Source organism: Tursiops truncatus, chromosome 11 (genome assembly GCF_011762595.2).
Source record: "Tursiops truncatus isolate mTurTru1 chromosome 11, mTurTru1.mat.Y, whole genome shotgun sequence".
Taxonomy (NCBI): domain Eukaryota; kingdom Metazoa; phylum Chordata; class Mammalia; order Artiodactyla; family Delphinidae; genus Tursiops; species Tursiops truncatus.
Genome location: NC_047044.1, coordinates 64,005,660 through 64,024,558, shown reverse-complemented (window position 1 = coordinate 64,024,558; position 18,899 = coordinate 64,005,660). Strand labels below are relative to the sequence as shown.

The 18,899-nt window shown below is 43.1% G+C and overlaps 1 protein-coding gene across 6 annotated transcripts in view; it reads left to right on the top strand.

Moving 5' to 3' along the window:
- Positions 1-18,899, top strand: part of PFKM (phosphofructokinase, muscle) — a 42,698-nt gene that overhangs the window by 10,582 nt on the left and 13,217 nt on the right. For 3 of the 6 annotated variants that reach the window (XM_073788759.1, XM_033866846.2, XM_033866850.2), the window contains 3 exons: positions 9,731-9,823; positions 17,350-17,423; positions 18,277-18,354. In XM_073788759.1, coding sequence (XP_073644860.1) covers positions 9,739-9,823; positions 17,350-17,423; positions 18,277-18,354 — 237 coding nt within the window. In that variant the 5' untranslated portion in view covers positions 9,731-9,738. Of the gene's footprint in view, positions 1-6,476; positions 6,596-9,730; positions 9,824-17,349; positions 17,424-18,276; positions 18,355-18,899 lie in introns of those variants that run through there. The other 3 variants (XM_033866849.2, XM_073788760.1, XM_073788758.1) reach the window with 3 other exon arrangements.

The following is an 18,899-nucleotide window of genomic DNA, read 5'->3' as shown; positions in this document are numbered from 1 at the left end:
GGTAATGAATATGGTAGATATTAATCCAATACTCATTTTGAATGTCAGTGGTCTAAATGTACCAATTAAAAGACAGATTGTCAGAGTTGATCTGAAAACATGAGCCATCTATGTGTTATCTACAAAAAAACCCACTTTAAATATAAAGATATCTATAGATAAAAAGTAAATGGATGGAGAAAAATATCCCATGCTAACACTAATCAAAGAAAGCAGGATAATTTTAATTTTAGACAGAGCAGACTTCAAAGAGTTACCAGGGTTGAAAAAGGGCATTACATAATGATAAAGGGCTCAATTCTCCAAGAAGATATAATAATTCTTAATGTCTATGTGCCTAACACACAGCATCAAACTACATGAGGCAAAAACTGATAGAACTAAAAGGAGAAATAGATGAATTGACTATCAGAAATGGAGACTTCAGCATCTTTCAGGAGTGGACAGACGTAGCATACAGAAAATAAGTACAGACATAGTTAAACTCAATGCCATCAATGAACTGAATATTACTGACATCAACAATTCATCCAAGGATTGGTCCGAGATGGCGGAATAGAGGACATGCACTCACACCCTCTTACGAGACACCAGAATCACAACTAACTGCTGAACAGTTGATAGGAAGACACTGGGACTCACCAAAAAAGATACCCCACATCCAAAGACAAAGGAGAAGCCACAATGAGATGGTAGGAGGAGCACAGTCACAATAAAATCAAATCCCATAACCGCTGGGTGAATGACTCACAAACTGGACAACAATTATACCACAGAAGTCCACCACTGGAGTAAATGTTCTGAGCACAACATCAGGCTTCCCAACCTGGGGGTCTGGCAACAGGAAGAGGAATTCCCAGAGAATCAGACTTTGAAGTCTAGAGGTATTTGATTGCAGGACTTCAACAGGACTGGGGGAAACAGACTCCATTCTTGGAGGGCACACACAAAGTAGTGTGTGCACCAGGACCCAGGGGGAAGGAGCAGTGACCCCCGCAGGAGACTGAACTAGACCTACCTGGTAGGGTTGGGGGGGTCTCCTGCAGAGATGGGGGGTGGGGTGGCTGTGGCTCACCGTGGGGACAGGGACACTGGCAGCAGAATTTCTTGGAAATATTCCTTGGCATGAGCCCTCCTGGATAGCCCCACCAAAAAAGCCTATAGCCTCCAGTGCTGGGTTGCCTCAGGCCAAACAACCAACAGGGAGGGAACTCAGCCCCACCCATTAGCAGACAAGCAGATTAAAGTTCTACTGAGCTTTGCCCACCAGAGCAACACACCACCAGTCCCTCCCATCAGGAAGCTTGCACAAGCCTCTGAGATAGCCTCATCCACCAGCGGGCAGACAGCAGAAGCAAGAACTACAATCCTGCAGCCTATGGAACAAAAACCACATTCACAGAAAGACAGATAAAATGAAAAGGCAGAGGACTATGTACCAGATGAAGGAACAAGATAAAACCCCAGAAAAACAACTAAATGTAGTGGAGATAGGCAACCTTCCAGAAAAAGAATTCAGAATAATGACAGGGAAGATGATCCAGGACCTCGGAAAAAGAATGGAGGCAAAGATCGAGAAGATGCAATAAATGTGTAACAAGGACCTAGAAGAATTAAAGAACAAACACCTAGAAGAATTAAAGAACAAACAAACAGAGATGAACAATACAATAACTGAAATGAAAAATACACTAGAAGGAATCAATAGCAGAATAACTGAGGCAGAAGAACGGATAAGTGACCTGGAAGGCAGAATGGTGGAATTCACTGCCGTGGAACAGAATAAAGAAAAAAAAAGAAAACAGCCAAAGAGACCTCTGGGACAACATTAAACACACCAACATTCGCATCATAGGGGTCCCAGAAGGAGAAGAGAGAGAGAAAGGACCCGAGAAAATATTTGAAGAGCTTATAGTCGAAAACTTCCCTAACATGGGAAGGGAAATAGCCACCCAAGTCCAGGAAGCGCAGAGAGTCCCAGGCAGGATAAACCCAAGGAGAAACACTCTGAGACACATAGTAATCAAATTGACAAAAATTAAAGACAAAAATTATTAAAAGCAACAAGGGAAAAATACAAGGGAACTCCCATAAGGTTAACAGCTGATTTCTCAGCAGAAACTCTACAAGCCAGAAGGCAGTGGCACGATATATTTAAAGTGATGAAAGGGAAGAACCTACAACCAAGATTACTCTACCCGGCAAGGGTCTCATTCAGATTCGACGGAGAAATCAAAAACGTTACAGGCAACCAAAAGCTAACAGAATTCAGCACCACCAAACCATCTCTACGACAAATGCTAAAGGAACTTCTCTAAGTGGTAAACACAAGAGAAGAAAAGGACCTACAAAAACCAACCCAAAACAATTAAGAAAATGGTAATAGGAACATACATATCGATAATTACCTTAAATGTGAATGGATTAAATGCTCCAACCAAAAGACACAGGCTTACTGAATGGATACAAAAACAAGACCTTTATATATGCTGTCTACAAGAGACCCACTGAAGACCTAGGGACCCATACAGACTGAAAGTGAGGGGATAGAAAATGCAAATGGAAATCAAAAGAAATCTGGAGTAATAATTATATCAGATAAAATAGACTTTAAAATAAAGAATGTTACAAGAGACAAGGAAGGCCACTACATAATGATCAAGGGATCAATCCAAGAAGGAGATATACCAATTATAAATATATATGCACCAACATAGGAGCACATCAATACATAAGGCAAATGCTAACAGCTTTAAAAGAGGAAATTGACAGTAACACAATAATAGTGGGAGACTTTAACCAATGGACAGATCATCCAGACAGAAAATTAATAAGGAAACACAAGCTTTAAATGACAAAATAGACCAGATAGATTTAACTGATATTTATAGGACATTCCATCCAAGAACAGCAGATTACAGTTTCTTCTCAAGTGTACACGGAACATTCTCCAGGATAGATCACATCTTGGGTCACAAATCAAGCCTTGGTAAATTTAAGAAAATTGGAATCGTATCAAGCATCTTTTCCGACCACAATGCTATGAGATTAGAAATCAATTACCAGGAAAAAAGCGTAAAAAACAATTCATCCAACAACAGCCAAATATAAATTTTTCTCAGGGTCACATGATTCACCCATACATATTCATTCATACATTCATACATACATGATAACATATTTACCAAGCTAGACCACATTCTGGGCTATAAAAAACATCTTAACTAATTTAAAAGAACAGAAATTATACAATGGCTGGTTTCAGACCACAGTGGAACTAAACTAGAAATCAATAACAGAAAGATAACTGGAAAATCCCCCAATACTTGGAGATTAAACAACATCCTTCTAAATAACGCATGAGTCAAAGAAAAAATCTCAAGGGAATTTAAATATATTTTGAACTAAATGAAAAACACAACTTATTAAAATTTGTTGGATACAGAGAAAGCAGTGCTTAGAGGGAAATTTATAGCCTTGGATATATATATCAGAAAAGAAGATGATCTAAATCTCTTATAGTTCCCTATGTTTCCATCTTGGGAAACTATAGGTGAAGAGTAAATTAAATCCAAAGTAAGCAGGAAAAAAAACCCAAAAGAATTAGAGCAGAAGTCAATAAAATTGAAAACAAGAAATCAACAGAGAAAATTAATGAAACCAAAAGCTGGTTCTTTGAAAAGATCAATAACGTTAATAAATCCCTAGCTAGGGTAACTAAGAAGAAAAGAAAGAGGACACAGATTACTAATACCCAAAATGAAAGCAGGGACATCACTACAGATCCCATGGAAATTAAAAGTATAATACAGGAATACTATGAACAACTCTATGCCTACAAATTTGATAACCTAGATGGAAAAGACCAATCCCTTGAAAGACACAATCTGCCAAAATTCACACAAGGAGAAACAGATGATTTGAATATGCCTATATGTATTAAAGAAATTGAATTAATAATAATCTTCAAAAAAAGAAAGTGCCTTTTATGTACTTATTGGTTATTTGTATATTTTCTTTAGATAAATGTCTATTCAAACCGTTGCCCATTTTTTTAATATCACAATTTTATTTGATATTTCATTGAACAGAATATATTTTTGAAATTAATAGACTTTATTTGTTAGAGAAGTTTTAGGCTTACAGAAAATTGAGCAGATTGCACAGAGAGTTTCCATATATCCTCTCTGTTTTCTCCTCGGTTTCCCCTATTATTAACATCTTGCAGTGGTGTGGCATATTTGTTACAATTGTTGAACCAATATTGATACATTATAATTGATTAAAGTCCATAGTTTACACTAGGGTTTACTCTTTGTGTTGGTACAGTTCTGTAACTTTTGCCAGATACATAATGTCATGTATCCTCCATTAGAGCATCACACAGAATCGTTTCACTGCCCTAAAAATCCCTTGTGTTCTGCCTATCTGTTGCTCCATCTCTACTCCAAGCCCTTGGCAACCATTGATCTTTTCACTGTCTTTATAGTTTCACTTTTTCCAGAATGTCATATAGTTGGAATCATACATACGTAGCCTTTTCAGACTGGCTTATTTCACTAAGTTTGTATTTAAGCTTCCTCCATGTCTTTTCTTGGCTTGACGGGTCATTTTTTTTTTTTAATTGCAATATTCCACAGTATGGATGTACCACAGTTTGATTATCCATTCACCTTTTGAGGGGCATTTTGGTCGCTTCCAGTTTCTGGCACTTATGAAAGCTGCTGTAAACACTCATGTGCAGGTTTTTGTATGGATATAGTTTTCAACTCATTTGTGTAAATATTTAGGAGTGTGATTGCTGGATCATATGGTAATACTATATTTAGCTTTGTAAGAAACTGCAAAACTATCTTTTAAAGTGACTGTACCATTTTGCATTTGCACCAACAAAGAATGAGAGTTCTTTGTTGCTCCACATTCTTGTCAGTATTTGGTATTGTCAGTTTTTTTTTTCATTCTAATAGATTGTAGTGGTGTCTCTGTTTTAATTTGTGGTTCCTAATGATATATGATGTTGAGCATCATTTTATATGCTTATTTGCCATCTTCTGTCTTCTTTGGTGAGGTATCTGTTCAGATCTTTTGTCCATTTTTAAATTCGGTTATCTTTTTATTGTTGGGTTGCCAGAGTTACATATTCTCGATACCTGGTCCTTTATCAGATATATGATTTGCAAATATTTTCTCCCATTCCATGGGTTGTCTTTTCACTTTCTTTTTTTTAAAAATAAATTTATTTATTTGTTTGTTTTTATTTTTGGCTGTGTTGGGTTTTCTTTGCTGCGCGTGGGCTTTCTCTAGTTGCAGAGAGCGGGGGCTACTCTTCGTTGCGGTGTGCGGCCTTCTCATTGCGGTAGCTTCTCTTGTTGTGGAGCACGGGCTCTAGGCGCGCAGGCTTCAGTTGTTGTGGCGCACGGGCTTAGTTGCTCCGCGGCATGTGGGATCTTCCCGGACCAGGGCTCAAACCCATGTCCCCTGCATTGGCAGGCAGATTCTTAACCACTGCGCCACCAGGGAAGCCCCGTCTTTTCACTTTCTTGATGGTATCATTTGCAGTACAAAAGTTAATTTTGTGTAGTCACATGGTTTTATCTCCTAGTCACTTGCATTCTTATTGTTTGTAGAATGTGCAGGTGCAGAGACGAAAGAAAGCAAGAGGAAGGGCAGTAGAAACAGCAAGGAGATGAGAGATGACTGTGGAGAGGCATTGAAACAAGGCATGGGTGGAGCAGTGGAAAGAGTAAAGAGGATCTAAGTAAAGGTTGCACCTCTTGCTGTGGTAGTATTGGACCTATGTTCCCAGAATGGATTCTGTTTGCTTTGTAGCCCAACAGATATGCTTGGTTCACTATCAGAATCCTGCACCCGCTTCTAGTGCAGTCTTCAGAATGAGGCTATCAAGGCAGGGGTCTTGCCTCTTAGTACTCTCATTCCTAGGTAGCTTCTCCGTATTTTCTCTGAGAAAGGTACGTAAATGTAAAAGGAGTTTTTGAGGTCCCTCCATAGAAAATACCAGTGATCAATGTTCCTCAAGGGCAGGGATTCTGTTTCACTTGTCTTTTCATCTCTCAGAACCTAATACAAAACCTGGCACACAGACTTGCAATAAATGTTTGTTCAAAGAGTGATAGAGGTGGGAGACAATGGATAGGGCCAGAGAGGGAGGCTTATTATTGGCTGCGGAGGATGTTTGAATGCAAGGAGTCTCAGGCAGCCCCCGCTCGGAAAAAAAGTGTCTCTGATGACAACAAGGGAAGCAACTAAATAAATTCTGATTCCCACTGTACACAGGAGCTGATGGCTCCCGAGTTAGATGCGGGGACTCCAGAACCCTCTGCGGAGTGAAGAGACTAAGCCGGTGTCACATTTGAGCTGTGTTCTTAGCGGGAGGGGGAAGGGGAGGAGAAAAGCGACCAGGAGGAGGCGGAGCCTCCGGGCCAGCATCAGCTTAGTGGAGGCTGGAAAGGCTCTCCTCTTTTCCCTCCCCTGTTGCCTCCACCTGGCTCCTCCCCGTGTTCGCCAAGCTCCCCTCCCCCCTTCCCCAAGGACAATCTGCAAGGAAGACCGGGCGGAGGAGAGCTAAGACTGTAAGGCAAGAGGGGCCCTTGGGTAAAGAGCGAGGGGGAAAGCTGAGAGCGAGGTGGGAATGAACGTGCTGGGAGGAGGCGGTGGGGAGAACAGAAAGGAGCAGAAGGGAAAAAAAGAGGTGGCATAGCATCAGAAGAAGGAGCTGAGGCGGGGGATGGGTGAAGAATCCTAGCCCCTTCGCTCGGCTTGCACGCACTGCCCCTTTGCCTGGAAATCACGGATGGGTGGGTGGTATTCGGACCTAGTGGCCCTCGGCCGCCCGACTCCTACCCTGGCACTCGTCCAGTTCAAATCAGTGCACCTAGAATGCTGCCACTCCAGTATTTCTCCCTCCCGCGTGCTTATCTCCGCACCTGTGATTTTATATATAGGTTTTAACATATCTGTTTCTACGTGTGTCACTGTTGATCTGTTTATTCATGAATCTGCTTGCATATCTGTGACTGGTGCTTCTATAACATAGAGGTGCAGAAGAAGAATTTGAGCTGTATTTTGCCGGTCCGGACTCCTAACCTTCCCCGTTTATGATGAATTCTCTCCCTCACTGAAGCCTCTGTGGGTGGAAGATCCCTGTATGGGTTTCTGCCAGTGATGAGCTCCCAGAGTGGCTGAGAAGAAAAAAACTCAGGGAAAAAGGGATCAGCATAGTACTCACATGTTTTGTTCTCTTCTTTCCAAAATTTTGCCTTCCTATTTGCAACCACTTAGTCTTTCTTTTTTTTGAGAACTGCAGAAATTTGCACAGGAACACTCTGGTTAAATAGGAGAGTGTTTCTATCTATGTGTGTTTGTATTCCTCTCACTGTTTGTCACTATCTTCTTTCTTAGGTCCTATTTGTATCTGTATGTGTTAGAAGTAAGGGAATATAGAAGTACATCTGTATCCAAGCATATTTTAAAATTTTTCTATATTTGTGTGCATTTCCTGTTGTTTGTCAGTTCACTAGTGCTTTCGATAAGAGTTTATTGAACTCCTGTTCTTATGTGCATAGACTTCTTTAGGCTTTGGTAGGCCGTGGGAGAGTTTAAAAAATGAACATGATCCACCCGCACCCCCCCCCAAGGAGTTTTCAGTCTAGTTGGGGAAATGACTTTAGCAATCATTAGTCCAGGTGTCTGCAAACTTTTTCTGTTAAAGGCCAGATAGTAAATGTTTTAGGCTTTGCAGGCTATCAGGTCTCTGTCACAATAATCTCTTCTGCACAAAAGCAGCCATAGATAATATGCAAAAGAATGTGAGTGGTATGAGCACTGAAATCTGGATTTCATATAATTTTCACATGTCATGGAATTGTTTTTTCCACCACTTAAAATGTAAAGACTTTTCTTAGTTTGCTGCCATACAAAAACATTAGAAGGGCTTGATTTGGCCCATGGGCTGCAGTTTGCTGACTCCTTATCTAGTCCAACCTTTCCAGTAAGTAAGAAGCAATTAAACTATCACATAAAGTAGTAATTAAGTGCTAAGTGAATGATCTGGTTTCAGACAGTATGTGATTAGAGGAGGTCCAGAAAGAAGCCCTCCTTGACCTGTGGTAATCAGTGAGGGCTTAATAGGTTTAACAGGGATGTGACTAGGACGGGCCTTAAATAATGGAGTAGGATATTGATCTGTGGAAAGAACCAGGGTGGCCTTCCGGACAAGTGATGCAGTGTGCACAGGCACAAAAGTGGGGAGGAACAAAGAAATGTTCAGGTGATAACGGAGCAGAGAATTCATGGGAGCAAAGGTTGAAACTCTAGGCAAGAGTTAGATCATGGAAGTTTGAATGCCGACCCAAAAAGTTTGGGTTTATCTGTCAGCACTGATTATATGTAGCATGTCTGTGAATCTGTGTTTGTTAACAGCACTATGTGTGTTTCTGTATGTTTTTCTTCATGAGTGTCTCATTGCATGTATTTTATTGGCATGTGTGTGGATCTGTATGTGGATGTGACCTATGTCTTTATCAGCAGCTACCCTGATTGCCCTGGGTTCACAGCAGAAACATGAGCTGTATTTAAAGGTCATCAGCTCCTGTTGGTGTGAATGAATCCTCCCTCCACCGAGGCCTCAGGGGCCTATGACCTTCCCATGGAGGTTTATTTTGTGTCTCAAATAGAGTGGAGAAGGGAAGCACAAGCAGAGGGAGACCAGCTATTGTAATAAGCAATTCAGGTGGAAAGAGGCAGTGAGGACAGAAAGGAAGAGAAGGATAAGGGAAGATAATAAGAAGGAAGAATAATAGGGTTTGGTAACCGTTTTGATTCTGAGAGTAAAGAGGAGATAAATTTTAAAAATAACAGATTTTAGCCCAGATAACTGGGAGAGTGATGATTCCATTGGCATTTTTATGGACACAAAAGTAGGTCTTTTGTTTTCCTTTGAGAGAGAGAAGCCCTAAAGACAAAAATATGAAGGTGTTCACATGTCACGTGTACATATCTGTGTATATGTGGCAGTGATTTTGTGTTACTCTTCCCATTTGATAGTATTTAGTGTGAGGAACAAGGCCTGAAGATAAAGGATCAAGAGATGCTTAGGAGGCAGAGACCCTGAGAGGGATGGGAAAAGCCAGAGAAAGCCCCTAACCATTCCTGAGCCTGAACCATAATTTTGCCCGAGCTCCACTGTGCCTCTATACCTCAAACTCCTGTTCTAGCTTAGCCCAATTCCATCACACCCGACCCTAATCTTCACCATAACCCACCCTGCCCTTGCTTTTCTGCTTCCACTTTGCTAGTTTTCAGTGCCCCAAGCCTCATCTGATCCCTATCCGCTGCAACAGCCCTTCCCTTCATTAAAAGGGAGGAATCTTTGAGGCTAACTTAACTTTTTCCTTTCTCATTTCTGTTCAGTTACCCACCCTTCTCCTTGACCTTAGCTCATTCTCCAAATAGGCTCCAATTGGGGTGGGAGGGATTAGCGAGTACTTTTGCAGTCTTGGGCTTGATTTCTGTGACATTTCAGCTTGTCACTCTGTGGGGTGTGGCTCTCTTCTGGAGGAAGTCCAAAGATCCCAGGCTGCAAAGCTCAGACTCAGTGCAGCGGGAGAGCCTGACTGAGGTGGCTGTAGCCAGTCTAACAGAGCCATCATCCCCTGAGCTCATAGCACCTTGATCCCGCTGTGTCTTAACTGGCCATTCTCTTGAATTCTAGAGTGGATCATGACCCATGAAGAGCACCATGCAGCCAAAACCCTGGGGGCTGGCAAAGCCATCGCCGTGTTAACCTCCGGTGGCGATGCCCAAGGTAAGGAGGAGGGCCCAGCTTGGGGGGAGACGAAAGCCGTGGCTTGGAGGCTGCCTTGAGTTTCCTCACTTCCCTAGCCTGTAGAACAGAACTATCCTCCTGAAGATCCTCCTGCTGTAGATTCACACTGGAACCTTGGGCTTCCCTAAAACTCTGTCAGGTCTAAGTCCACAAGTGCTTTTGGATTTCATTTGCTCCACTTTTATTTACTTAAGTCTCCATAAATCATCTTTCCAAGTTTCTCTGAAGATTTGGGACCATTTGGTCCTTTGGTACCTAGAAAACTGGTGTTTTCTCAAGCAACATTGGAAAGAAATAGACTAAAGAGATAAAATTGTTGAGGGGGCGGTAGGTGGATTCACTTCAAGTACGTTGGAAATGATGGGGAAAGGAGGAGATTTGGCATTGGTATTTGGTGGGCCCTAGTGAATCTTCAGGTACCAGTTCTGATGTCTGCAGAGCTCCTGCACTGTCCAGGGTTAGGTGCCTCACTCTTACAGCACAGTTCCTTCTACTAGGCACACTTCTGCGTCATTCTGTCATTCTCTGGCCTTTCTTCCCCTTCCATTCCTTTAACCCTTGAACAGATGGAACAGCAGCAGTTAATCAGTACATATCCAAGGGGGTGGGGCAGAAAGCAAAGCCAGAGAGAACCGTCTCTGGGTTGAGTCCAAGAAACCTAGGAGTCAGAAATATCAGGTATATGGAAAGATGAAGTGGCAGATAGGGGATGTGGTGTTTTTTTTCTCAATTTATTATTTATTTATTTTTACTGTTTTCCCCGCTTTGATGTACGTTCTTGTATATCGTAATTTGTGATGTGTTGAAGAGAGGCAGAATTTCTTTGAAAGGGATACTAGGACATGGAGACTGTGATGAGAAAAAGAGAGAAAGAAGGGGATCTCAGCTAGCCTCCCCTTCCCTCTGCTCCACTCTCCCTAGGCTTTCCTAGACTTTGTGTCAAGCACCCACTTTGTATAGTGCCCTGTCCTGTGTGTTGTGGAGAAGTTGATTTCCTTCGGGAACTTTAATGAGGAAAGATATCATACATTACTAGAATTCTTACGTAAGGCACATAAATAAAAATAATCAAGTGTGTCTTAACCAAGTAGAATCCACTTACGTAATGAAATGATAGGCGTTGGTTGGATTAACCAGGGAAAAGTTCATGAAAAAGATAGATTTCAAGAAACTGAACTCTTCATTTAAGTAAAGTGCTTAGAATAGTACATGATGCAATAAATGCATTACTAATTAAATAAAAAGTGAATTGTTGAGCATCTGCTGTGTGCCAAACAGGATGGTAGGCACTAAGGCTACATCAGTGGAAAAGTCACACACCATCTTTGCTCTTATGATCCTTCTTATTAGTATATTAGTTAAGCGAGACTTTAAGTATATTTTAAACTAATGTTTATAACTGTGATATGTATTATGAACAGGAGAACGCTCTAATGAGGAAACAGGAAGGAGGGCACAGAGGCCTGAGTTTAGGAATAGGAGCCAGGTTAGGAATGCAGAGCCCTCCTTGAGGCTGTAGACACTGCTGCCCTGGCTTCTGTTGCTTCTCTCTCCTCTCCTGCAAAGAATCCCATGCCAATAATGAGTTCTTCAACAGGAACTCTGAGTGTTGATCCTAAAGCCTTGGTAGGATGGCCTGTGGAATTGGATTGTCAGGTTAGGGGAAGTGAGAGCCTGCTAAAAACTCCAGATGGAGCACACAGAGTTCTGCATTTATGAAAAAGTAGAGCTTCCTGGAAAGGGAAAGAGGCTAAAAAAAAAAAAAAGGTCTAAGATTTAGTGTGGGTCCAAGAGCAGCAGAGCCCTCTCAGCTTCTGATCCTGAGCAGAGAGACCCTCTTATTCTAGAGATGCCCATCACCCACTTTAAGGGAAGGATCGTCTTCTGTGGAGGCAGGGGCTATTGATAAGCTCATTTCTGGAGGGCCCAACTGGACTGACGCCTATGGGATTCTGTGACAGGCACAGTGTACCCAGGGAAACACCCCACTGTGAATCCCCATAACATCACAGGTGCATGTCAGTAGGGACTGAGAGCGGTAGAGGATGGAATTCTAGGGAGGAAGGAAGCAAAACAGAAAACTCAAAGTAGGGCTGAGAGGTCCCAACTGAGAGAGCAGCTCAAATGCATAAGTGACCTTCCTGGAGATGGGTTTGAGGGGCCCTAGTTCTCATAGGGAAAGGGCACAGAAAGGTTTTTCCCTAGAGGCTGTGGGACACATGGGAAAGTGAGTTTGGGCTCTGTAAGATCAAGAGGGGCCTCAGCTCTGTCATTCCCTGAACTTAGCAAGGCTAGTAACCTCTTAAAGTAGAAGAGTGGCCAGGAATCAGACATCCTGAACTCAGAAACTGGGCTGATTAGATACCAAATCCTAACTCCCTTTCCAGCCCAGAAGTGGTCCAGTCCTCTTAAAACCATGCTACATTTGGCCTTATGAAACCGGCATATTCTGCTGGAGAGGACCGCAGTCATCTACTCTATCCCTCTGTCTCCAGACAGGCAGTCCATTCCAAATGCATGTTTATCCTATTTTTAAAGGTTCATAGGAGGAGGATTCTATTCCCTCTCTGGATTGCTGTTGTAGGATTTACAATTTTTAATTGCATGTCCATCAGAAAGTATAATTCACATCTAACAAACATTTGCTCCTCATGTCCTTTATTTCTTATTTAATGTTCAGTGAGGGTAGAAAGAAACTTTTCAGCAAAAAGGTAGTGACCAAGTCATACATTGTTTCTTCTTCTATCTCATGTCATAGAGGCCCATCACCCCTAGTTCTCCCTAAAGCCTCTTCCCAACAGGCTGTAATTGGAGACTCCAAAGTATGTGCGTCTGATGCTCTCCAGAGCCCCTCCTGGCTGTACCCAGAGTACCCACTGGATGGTGCCTGTAATCTTATCCTTCATCTTGCTTCTAATAAGTCAGACAGCTGCTCATAGAGGGTTATTTAGGGCAACATGGAGCAGCCAAAGACTGGCCTGGGACCAGAAGAGGCCAGTGATGTTAAGTAGGAGAGCCCAAAGAATTCCTGGGGGGGCTTCCCTGGTGGCGCAGTGGTTGGGGGTCCGCCTCCCGATGCAGGGGACACGGGTTCGTGCCCCGGTCCGGGAAGATCCCACATGCCGCGGAGTGGCTGGGCCCGTGAGCCATGGCCACTGAGCCTGCGCGTCCGGAGCCTGTGCTCCGCAGCAGGAGAGGCCACAACAGTGAGAGGCCCGCGAACTGCAAAAAAAAAAAAAAAAAAAAAAAAAAAAAGAATTGCTGGGACTTTCTAGTGTAAGCTGTCTATACAGCCCAGTCTGTGATTTCTAGGGAACTAGGGGTTTGAGACACAGGCACAGAGGCACAAAAGGGGTCCTAAAACTTGATTTCTAGGGAAACACTCAGATATCCAATTCAGAGGCAGGAAGGATGACCTCTGGAGGTTGATACGGTTGAAGTGAGAAGGCAGAGGGAGGAGAAAAGAGAATCTTCTTATGGGATTTCTCTTCTGCCCAATGGATTTGGATATTTCCTGTCCACCATCTGTTGTTTGCTTTACACTTAAAACCTTTTAAGTGATTTGTTTTCCTTAAATGTTTTCTCCCCTACTCTTGCTCACATCCAGAGCAGGAAACAGCATTCCAGCCTATATGTTTCAGAAGGTTTTTTCCTTACTTTTTAAGATTACAGATATATACTCCGGGACTCCAGGTATCCGAAAGAGAATTCCATAGGCCTTGTGAAAGTCTAGAAAATAAATAAACAAACAATAGTTTCGTATCTGTTCTGATCTTTTTGAGTTTATTCATCTTCCCTAAAGCACTGATGGCTTTGTGTTGACTCTAACCTTTTCATACACACAGGCTTTTCCTAAAGCTTCTGAGAAGCCCCCTTCCTTTACAGATTTTTGTTTTGATTCGTTTAAGTCCTTCAATTAGACTTCTAGACTTCATGGGGCTTTGCCTTAGTGATGTCATAAGTAAGTTTTCTTTTTTTTTTTTAACATCTTTATTGGAGTATAATTGCTTTACAATGGTGTGTTAGTTTCTGCTTTATAACAAAGTGAATCAGCTATACATATACATATATCCCCATATCCCCTCCCTCTTGCGTCTCCCTCCCATCCTCCCTATCCCACCCCGCTAGGTCATCACAAAGCACGGAGCTGATCTCCCTGTGCTATGTGGCTGCTTCCCACTAGCTATCTATTTTACGTTTAGTAGTGTATATATGTCCATGCCACTCTCTTCACTTCGTCCCAGCTTACCCTTCCCCCTCCCTGTGTCCTCAAGTCCATTCTCTATGTCTGCGTCTTTATTCCTGTCCTGACCCTAGGTTCTTCAGAACCTTCTTTTTTTCTTTTCTAAGATTCCATATATATGTGTTAGCATACAGTATCTGTTTTTCTCTTTCTGACTTACGTCACTCTGTATGAGGTAAGTTTTGACATCATTGCTCACCAATGACCTCTTGTTGGCAAGCCCAACCTTCTCGTCCTCACCTTAGATCAATTATCAGATGCATTTGGCAATGTTCCCACTTCTTGAAACTGTCTCCTTTGGCTTCCAAGACATTGCTAAGTCCTGGTTCTCCTCTTGCCTTTCTTGCTAGTTAATTTTCATCATGGAACCCCTGTTAGTTTTCATCATGTTAGTTTTAGTTTTAGTTTAGTGTTAGTTAGTGTTAGTGTTAGTTTTCATCATGGAACTCCTCTTTCTCTGCCCATTCCTTCAATGTTGGTTTTCCTCAGGGTTCCATTCCTTGCCCTTTTCCCTTCTAATTTTACATATTTTCTTGAGACAGTCTCTTCCAAGTCCACATCGATGTTCCACAAGAACTTCAAACTCAACAGATCCAAATATAAATATCACCCCCACCCCTACCTTCCCGAACCAAAAGCTGCCTCTGCTCAGTTAACTGCACCACCGTTTTCCCCGTGGCCTAAGCCAGTCACGGGACATCTCCTCCTTCCTCTCCAACACCTTGAAATCTAATCACATGGCCGATTAGATGGAAGTCCTGTTGCTTCTGTTTCCTAGGCACCTCTTGTCCAGTATCTCTGTTTTGTCCTAAATGCCACTCTCCCAGTCTAGGCCCTCATTGTTTTTGTCTAGGCTGCCATCTAACCCTAGTGTCACCTCTTTCATTCTGTCTTTCACATTGCTGCCAGAGTGATCTTTCTGATACCTAAATCTCATCATGTCCCACCGCTCTCAAAGTTCTTCAAAGATTCTCTGTTGCTTGCAAATTTTTTTTAAGGTTACAGACCCCTTTAAGAATCAAGTGAGGGACTTCCCTGGTGGCCAGTGGTTAAGACTCCATACTTCTACTGAAGGGGCTGCAGGTTTGATCCCAGGTCCGGCGGGGAACTAGGATCCCGCATGCCATGCGGTGCAGCCAAAAAAAAAAAAAAAAAAAGAATCAAATGAAAGTTGTGGACCTTCTCCCAAAAGAAATGCCTGTGCCCACAAAGATTTTCATATAGTTTCATGGGGTTCATGGATTCCCTGAAACTATCACCCATGGATCCCCAGTCAAGCCCTGGCCTTCAGAATAAAAGCCAGACTTCCTCGCTGGGCACACAGATGCCTGCCCATCTGTGTAGCTTCATCTCGCCATCATTTTACATTTCATTCTTTAGAATACTGAATTTCCTAAGGTTATTTCTTGACCCTCAACCTTTATTTGTGCTATTCCTCCTGTCTATAACACGCTCCCCAAATTCATCCACCTAGCAAAAAGATTTGAAAGGAAATTATCCTTTAGGCCTCAGGACAAATGCTGTGTTTCCTGTATCACCTTCCCCGGCTTCCTCCTGGCAGCGTAGATGTTCCTTTTCCTTGTCCCCCCTGCACTTTGTACAAATCCCCTCCATATGGATCCAATTTGGAATAACACTATAATTCTTCCCAAGTCTTGAGGACCATTCCTGAGTCCTTTATCTTTGTATCCCCAGACTCTCTATCATTCCGTGATGCATACCCAGTGCCTACATAGTGTCAGGAGCATGAGAGGTATTTAATAAATATTTGTTCAGTAAGTGAATGAACCTTCAATTTAATTTGGAGCTTGTCGCCATGTAATACCAACCTTTGTCAGCCTGCAAGCAAACCAACCCCCCAAACAGACATTCTGGTCTTTTTGATTCTATTCCATTCCAGATAGCTTTGGATAATGCAGTAGTTTGTCATGGATTTTAGTCTGCTGCTGCAGACTTTTCCAGTTACTGACTTCTCTAGTGCTCACTGGTATATGATATTTCCCCAGGCAGGGTTAAGGACCCTATGAATAGATTTTAGATTGAAACAAAAAATGTGTAATGTATACAGGGGTATCTGAGGGAGGGTGATTAAAGTGGTTCACAGGAAGCTGATCCATCGCAGCATCGCCTCCTCACATTACAAGGTAAGACAGGGTTGCCAGGATCAAGACCCAGGAACGTCTCACCAGTGAGGCTGTGCTGAGCACAGTAAGCAGTGGCATCGTTTCTACTGTGGAGGTCTTCACAACCATGTGTTGTGTGTTGAGACAGGTCAGCTCCTCCCCATACTCTTGGGAGAGAGTTCTTGTCATTGAGTAGCTACTAGGAGAAGGATGGTACTCACATGGGAAAAGGAGGAAAGGCTCTCCTCTCTGTTTCATCCCTAATTGTTTCTCCCAGTGGAAACAGAATAATTGGCAGTGTGATTTGTAAGTTCCTCATACACATGTTACACACAGGGTCACAGGAGAAGATCAGTGCGGGAGAAGGAGAGCATAGAGTCTCCACAAATTCTGTCTGCACACTCGGTCACAACCTCTTCTGGTAGTTTGGGAGCCAGAGAATCTCAGTGTGTGGTGCACACTGGAACATACACCAACTCAATGACACTAAAAAGCTGTGTGTGTGTGTGGAGACTGGGGGAATCCGCCGGCCAGTAATTGTTGTGCTCAAGAACAGCTTGTGAATGGTCAGGTCACTGAGCCCAGAGAGCCATGTCTTTGTCCTGAAAAGCCTATACAAGCTGGATACCTAGATTCAATGCAGAAGGCAAGGAAAAGCCTCGTACAGACATTGGGATTAGCATGGAGGTCAGCAGTGTTGGTTGAGACATTTAGGATTTGGATTAAAAGCTGAGCTCGTCCCAGCTCTGTGACCTCGACCTCTTTGAACTTCAGTTTCCAAATCTGTAGAATGGAGGCAACTCCAGAGCTGTGGATAGGATTAAATGAGTTGGCGATCGACAAGCATCTAGCAGCATCTAGCCCCACAATAAGCATTCAGGATTATTATCCCCCAGATTGCCCTGGCAAGGAAAGGTCTTAGGAAAGATGGGGTTTGGGGGGGGAGGGGAGAGGAATGGAGGTAACTTGTGCTATATTAACATTGAATGAAGTAATTCAGCTTTAGTGGTGAGGCCAGAAGAATTGGATGAGAGGATTCTAGATTCAGAGAAAAGCCTTAGAAAAGGACTGTCTCAGATCCTAGAGTCCAGGGCTGCGTTTCTTAGGATAACCTCTCTCTGACACTTTCCTCCTTGCAGGTATGAATGCTGCTGTCAGGGCTGTGGTTCGAGTTGGCATCTATACTGGTGCCCGTGTCTTCTTTGTCCATGAGGTTGGTTCTCTGCTCTGCTCCCCATTATTCTTTCTCTGGTTTCTCCTCCCCCTCCCCACCCTCTTTCCTTACCTCCCAGTTACGTTGCTGTGTCTGGTTAGTCTTGGTTCCCTGTCTTCACAAGTCACCCCTCCCCACTCGGGGCTCCAGTAATGACGGTGGGTCCCAGGGATCTGCAGGCTGGGTCCTCGTGTTGCCTATTTGATTTAAAGTAAGAAGTAGCTCTGTCCTCCCTTTACTTCCCCCAAGAGAAGGTGAAATGCATTAGTATTTCACAGCAAATTCAATACATCCAGAGACAGAGCCCTAGGAGGGACAGAGCCCTAGAGTCCCACTGTGTTTCTGCAGTTTGCCTTACTTTCTGAGGTTCTAAGTCCTCTTTGGTTCCCTCCTCTCCTTTTCCTCTCATCCTTTATCCACTCTTCTTTCCATAAGGTCTGTCTGCCTTTCTTCTCTCAAACGTTATAGTCTCTTATCTTTTCAAGTCACATTTATCTCCCTTTCTCCTTCCAACGTACCCTTCTTTTCTTCCTCCATTTTTGGTTATCAAAACCATCTGTCATCTAGTTCCCCTGGGAGGAAATGGGATGAACCAAAAATAAGAGGAATCAAGATCAAATATTAGGAAGAGCATTCTGATGTTTAGAGAATGAGAGAAACTAGAAGAGGGTATTGAAAAAGCTGACGTCTCCTTCCTTGGACTGTGTTATTCTCAGGAGCACCCAGGCGTCAGTAATGGGAGGCGGAATGGGTGACTTGATTCTCAGAGAACCTCTTCCCAGGGACTTGGTCTTAATCCTGGGGGTTTGGGGGAAGCCTAACAGAGGCTGAATGGGTGTAATGTACCCCACAGGGTTATCAAGGCCTGGTGGATGGTGGAGATAACATCAGGGAAGCCACCTGGGAGAGTGTTTCGATGATGCTTCAGCTGGTATGTTCCAGAGGATTCCTGTCCCGTGTTTGTCCTGTTCTTGTCTCACCCCTACTTGGATTGGGGCTCGTGGTTTCCTGAATTCCCTGCCATGCGGTTTGATAAGAAGGGATTCTGTGACCAGAGAGGGGCTATGTTTGTCCTTTACTCTTTACATTTGAAAACATCACCCTGGTTTCCTGGGGCGGGATGAGGATTGGGGGTGTGATCACAGGACACTTTGATCTTTATAGAAAGGTCAGAGGCAAGACTTGAGGAACTGGCACATAACAGGTCCTACTCACAGGGAAGGTCAGGCCCTGAAAATAACCTCACCAGAGGACTGGAGCCAGAGCCAGAGTAGAGCTGAAGTTTGCCAGTCCTCATGTGATGGCGATGAGGTGACCTGATACCAGACCTTTTAAGGAAGGAAGGAACCGAGAGAGCGTTTTAGAGTTTAAAGAAGAATCTAAGATGATTTCTTAGAAGAATCTAAGAAGAATCTAAGATGAATCTAAGATGTATCCACAGCCCTTTTTGCTACTTTCTCTACGTCATTCTATACT